This window comes from Elephantulus edwardii, unplaced genomic scaffold, assembly GCF_000299155.1.
Source record: "Elephantulus edwardii isolate Elephantulus edwardi_28Jun2011 unplaced genomic scaffold, EleEdw1.0 scaffold00072, whole genome shotgun sequence".
NCBI classification, from domain to species: domain Eukaryota; kingdom Metazoa; phylum Chordata; class Mammalia; order Macroscelidea; family Macroscelididae; genus Elephantulus; species Elephantulus edwardii.
Window position 1 is genome coordinate 903,557 of NW_006399822.1, and position 5,719 is coordinate 909,275.

At 59.4% G+C, this 5,719-nt stretch overlaps 1 protein-coding gene across 1 annotated transcript in view; it reads right to left on the reverse strand.

Annotated features, from left to right (window-relative positions):
- The window catches only part of JPH3 (junctophilin 3), a 43,150-nt gene extending 37,640 nt beyond the window's left edge, over nt 1–5,510 (reverse strand). Inside the window, exon 1 of the mRNA XM_006888781.1 lies at nt 5,129–5,510. Coding sequence (XP_006888843.1) covers nt 5,129–5,510 — 382 coding nt within the window. The remainder of the gene's footprint in view (nt 1–5,128) is intronic.
- Between the last annotated feature and the right edge of the window lie 209 nt (nt 5,511–5,719).

The following is a 5,719-nucleotide window of genomic DNA, read 5'->3' on the forward strand; positions in this document are numbered from 1 at the left end:
CTCACCGTCACCTGCCACATGCCCCTCCATAGCCTCACTCACCGTCACCTGCCACATGCCCCGCCCGTGCCTCACTCACCGTCACCTGCCACATGCCCTCCCGAGCCTCACAACTCCAAACTGAGGAAGCTGCTGGGCCCACAGAGACGGCTTACGGTGGGAAATGGAAACAATTTTCTTATGGTCCCACAAGCCTTACGCATCTCTTTGTCATTTGAGGACACTGAATGAGTTATATGTAACCCGATTTGTTCTAAAGTGATCAGCTCATTGTCGGTACCTGATTATATTTAGAGCTGTGGAAGAACAGCGAAGAAGGAACAAGAGTATAGAAGAGAAATCTCAGAGTTCCTGGCCATCCCCGCCTGCCTCCATCACCACCTGCACGCAGGCACCCCTGTGGCCAGCCGGTGTCCCCCGGAAAGACAAGACAACCGACCTCCCTCTCCTCAGGTTAGTGTGCTCACTGCGAACCTCAGCGGGGGCTAGCTGTTTCAGGGTGGTGCTGGCCCCGCCTCCTCAGATTGCTCTAGGTTTTTTAGACAAAGCTTGTCCACCAGCTTGAGGGTGAGTCTGGGGTGGGGGCACCGCTATAACTGGCACCCAAGGATTCATTATCTGCTTTCCCATCTCCTTTCACCTCATGGAGACTTTTTCTGGCTGAAAGGGATTGCTTTTGCCTCCAGCCACTGAGCGTTCACATGGTTTTGTGCTCCCCAAACAATTTTTCCATTTGCCCAGCACACACGTTATGACAGACCTAAGCTGAGTTTCCGGATAAGGAAGTGTTTACGGCTTTGCAAGCCCATGGCCGGCCACCAGAAATGCGCCCGAGAGCAGTTTACCACGTTCTAGTGATCCCCTTACACCTCAAAGGAGCCTGGACAGCGTCAGCATCTAAGATGGAAACACGATAGTGCATCTGTCACTGAGCCCTCCTCCGAGGCTCGCAGACCGCTAAGAAGAGGGAGCCAGCTGAGATTCTGGAGAGCCGGGTGTGGACAGAGCCAGGAAGAGGCACGTGGCTGTGTTTAGGGGAACAGGGTGGGCAATGCCTCCGAGTGACAGGTGTATTGTATGCAAGTGTGCGGGCAGGCGCCTGGGTGGTTCTGGATTTCGGCTGTGGGTGTGTGTGATTCGCGTGGGCTCAGTCGGTGAACGGAATCCGTGTATGGGGAAGAGGCTGGGTGTGCGGATGAGTCATATCTCTTGGGGCGTGGGTGGGTTTATTTGTAGGGGGTAGCTTTTGGTCTGAGGGGTTCTGTGTACATGGCATCCAAGGGGAAATATTTACCGGTGCTGCAAAGTGCCACTGTCCAGCGGGCAGCGCGCTTAGGCTGGGTGCGGTCTGCGCCTGGATGGACCCTGTTCTCACATGCCTGTGACTATGCTTCTAAGTTGTTTTACCCCAAAATGAGCACAGAGAGAAAGGAAGGAACAAGGAGGGATTTTCCCCCCAAGGAAGTCTGGAGGAAGCGGTGTAACAGGTACGCACTCGGGCTGTGGACCTCCAAGCACAGAGCCTGGCTCAGCCTTGTAGAGCCGGCAGCGCTCAGAGCCTCCGTTTCCTCTGTGTAAAATGAGAGCAGCGATGAGATCGGCCCCATAGAGGGGCGAGAGCTCCCGTGTGTCAGTCAGTGTGCATGCCTGCTGCACAGGTGCACACTATCACTGCTTTATTACTATGACTGTTACTATCATCGTTATGATGAACTCCACTATCACTGTCACCATCAGTATTGTTATCAACGCCCAGCTCCTGGGGATGTTCACTGTACGTTAACACCCATCAATGCGTGTGAAGGAAAACAAGAAATGACAGTCAATGATAATACATGTTTAGGAAGAGAGCTCGCAGCACCAGGAAAGGCTCGCCAGAACTGGAGCGTGTCCTTCGGGCCCAGGCCCCACGCCAGGAAGCTCCTTAAAACCAGGGAAGAGCAGGTGGTGTGGAGATGTCTGGGGAACGCTGGGTCTTCTCCCTCCAGAACTGATGGGGAAAGGCTGACCTGGCGCTGAACTTGGCCTTCTAGCCTCCTAAGCTAGAAGAGATACAAACCATGGGGACAGTGAATGCTTCTATTGCTGGAACCACGCCCATCACTGCACCCTGCAGTGACCCCAGGTGCGTCACAGGAGACCTGGGGTCCACAGGGTTTCAACAACTGGTTTTTTGGATGATCTCTAGGCCTGTCTGGCAAGGCTCATCAGGGTGGGCACAGACCATCAACCCTGGGGTGGGCAGCCATGCCAGAGAGTCGTCCTTTGCTTTGTGAGCACTGTGAGAGCCCTCTGTACAGGCGAGGAGAACAGAGAGGTGAGGCAGCCTGCCAGAGGCCACAGAGAAGGCGGTGGCAGAGCCAGGACGGAAAGCAGGCTGACAAGCCCAGCTGACCCAGCAGGCGGCAGGGCGCACTATGGACCCCTCATGGCTGCCCCCTGCCCATCGATGAGCAGCACCTGCTCATGCCCAGGTGAGGTGAACCTGGGGAGAAGAGCTGGCAGGGTGAGCCCATGGAGATGGCTAGGGCGGAATGCAGGCAGCTCCTGCGTTAGTCAGAACCAGAGTTCCTCAAGTCAGCACAACGGGCGGCCTCTGGCTGGGATTTTGTCTACACCGGCCCCTTTGTGCAAAGGAAGAGTCGGCCTGAAGTTGGAGCCCTGAACACAGACACATTCTCTGTCACTAGCCACCCGCTGACTGAGGACACAGTGGCGGACGACCCCCCTCACCCCCACCCCAGTCTGGCTCTGCTGTCCGACAGACAGTTCGAGGGTGCTTTCTCGCTAGTCATCTCCCTTCTAATGGGAAGCAGGACAGTTCCTGGGGCCTGGGCGCCCAGGCCAGAAGGGTCAATTCAATTTCCTGTCAGGCCGCAGCGCCATCCAGAAGGGTGTGGCCACCCAGAAGCCGGCATCTAAGTGCCTGCCTCAGTTCGCCCACTGGAGATGGAGGAGCTGAGGTCCCCTCACAGCAGAGGCGAGCTAAGCAGTGACGAGGGAGAACGGTCTGGGTACAGACCTCTGCCATCAACCAGGCGGGCCCTGGGCCAGTCCTGTGGGTTCAGGGGTCTCACTAGACTGTTCTGTAAAATGGTCACAGTCCTCACAGCAGCACCGTGCAGCAGGCACCTGTGACTGCATGGGAAGGGTGCGTTAGGGCCCAGAAACTCAGAGCTGTCTGGGTGGGGGGACAGGGACCCCAGGAAAGATTCTATGAGAATGGAAATTTCTCAAGCAATAGTGCAGACTTTGAGCAGACAGCCTGCCGCAGACCCAGATCCTCCAGCCCCTGGGTGCCCACATGCCTGGACCCCTCTGTCAAGCTGTAAGCTCCCTGAGGGCAGACCTAGCCGCCTGCTTCGTCCAGACGTGCCTTCCCAGACCCATGGCAGCCAGCACCCAGCCAACACTGGATAAGCATGTGCTGAATAAAGACATGGGTTCCAGGAGCCACGGAAGACCAGAGCAAGGTGCTAGGCGCCACTCTTAATTATCCCGGAGACTGCACAGAGGTTCGGGGCCTGGGGACCGCTCCCTTCACTGTGCTCCCTGTGGCTGCCCTGCCTTGTGGAGAGCTCTCCACTCCTGGGAGCATCCTCCAGCCTCCGGAGGTGGTGCTGAAAAGCAGTCCTGGGGGTGGCAGCTGCCCCCGGGTTCACAAACAGACCAGTTGGGAGTGCCAGGCCACTGTGGCCACCCACATCTGCTGGCCAGCACCATCCTGCCTGCACGCGTGCGCGCACGCACCCACCACACACACACACACACACACACACACACACACACACACACAGATGGCTGGCTGCTCCAGCCCGGCCCTCACCACGCCAGGCCAGGGGCTCCCCAACCTACTCCATGAAAACAACAGCCCGGAAAGGGCCACCTGGGACCAGGGCTGGGCAGGGCCTGCTAAGCAGAAGCCTTATATAATTAACTGCCCCCGACTCCGCCTCTCTGGGTAATAATGAACCCTGCCTTTCAGTTGCATAAGCCAAAATAATAATTACTCGCCATCCCTCTTTGCTCCGACTCTGGCCAGGGAGCAGGTGTTGAAGGCTTGCTTTGTGAGACTCAGAGGAAGCAGGTAGACTGAGAGTCACAGATCACAAGCACACAGGTCACTCACTGCCTGGCCCTCTGGCCCCCCTCCACCCTTCCACATCCACAGCACAGCCAAGCCCCCAGAGTGGAGTGGTGTGGAGTGGATGAGGCCTGAGAAGCCCTCCAGGGGACTGGCTCCGACAGGAGGTGGAAGCATCCTGAATGCTCGTCTGTTTAGGGTCTGGTTTCCAGGTGTGATGACAGCTCCATGCGCCTTGACTGCACCAAGGGGTGGACACTACAGCGTGCAGGTCCCCGGGGGAGGGGGTGCCAGGCCGACCATGGTTGGTGATCACTGCCCAGCGGCAAGGGAGGCAGCCCTGGCTCGGCCCCTGAACGTGGAGGCATCTGAGGATGGAGGCACAGAACCAGTAGGGAAAATGATTCAGCCACTTAGGGCTGAGGTTCCTGGGCACCCGCTAAACAGATGGGCCGCCCTCCCTCCAGCAGCCGCTTCCACAGCGCCAGCCCGCGTCCAACCACCTAGAAGTTTATTGCCTTGTTTTGGTTTGGGTGTGCATCCCCCCGCCTCCAGCGCCGGGAAGCACTCCCTTGCCATTGGCTTGGCTTGATTCAGGACCGGGGGAGGCCCGCAGGCTCTGCATGAAAACAAGAAGCCCAGGGGGGGCTGACCCCCGCAGCCACATCAAGGGGGGTTCCGCCAGCCAGGGGAGGGGGCTCTCAGCCAGCAATCCCCTCCTTGGCAGTCTGGAGGTGGCCAATGGCGCGGCCTGGCCTACCCGCAGGTCCCGGCCTGCTCTCACTGATGCTGGTGCCGGCTCGGCTCCACTCCCCAGGCCTCGCTCAGCTCCTAGAAAGCCTCCCACAGCCTCCAGCGGCACCAGGGCACCGGCCCCCACTGGGCAGCGGGGCAACCTGTAGCCAGGGGCCGAGGTGGCCTCCAAGGAGCCCCAGGAACCGCCCTGGGCGTCCACAGCCTAACTGGAGGGCGCAGCTCAACTTCCCCGGAGACCAGCGGCGGCAGCGGGAGAGGGAGCAGGCCCCGCGCGCGCAGGGCACCTACCTCCGTCCGAATACGTCTCGGTGCCATAACCGTCCTGCAGTCCGTTGCTCCAGGTGCCTTCGTACTTGGCCCCGTTGCCCGTGCACTCCCGCACCCCGTAGCGCCCCTTAAATCCGTGCGTCCACTCGCCTTTGTACACCCACTTCCCCTTGCTCTCCAGGCCGACGCCGTGGCGCTTGCCCTGCGCCCAGGTGCCCTGGTACGTGTTCCCGCTGGGCCAGGTGTAGACGCCCAGCACCTCGAAGCCGTTGCTCCACGAGCCGGTGTACTCTCCTTGGCCCTTGGGGCCGGTGCAGATCCCATGGCCGTGCGCCTTGCCGTCCTCCCAGCCTCCGCAGTAGGACCCGCCATCGTCAAAATTAAACCTGCCCCCACTGGACATGCATGAAACTCGGTCCGCAAATCCCGCAAACGGCGAAAATCGAGGGTGACACGGCGGCCGACGCACCGGGGTCTCCGCGGGCTGCGGGCTGCGTGGGGCTTTTGTTGTTGTTTTCCGAGGTGGCAGGGAGAAGCGGAAAATGCAGCGGCCAGCCCTCCGGGCCGCAGCGCCCGCTCCGCCGGAATTCAAGTCGATGGGGGCGGTTGTTC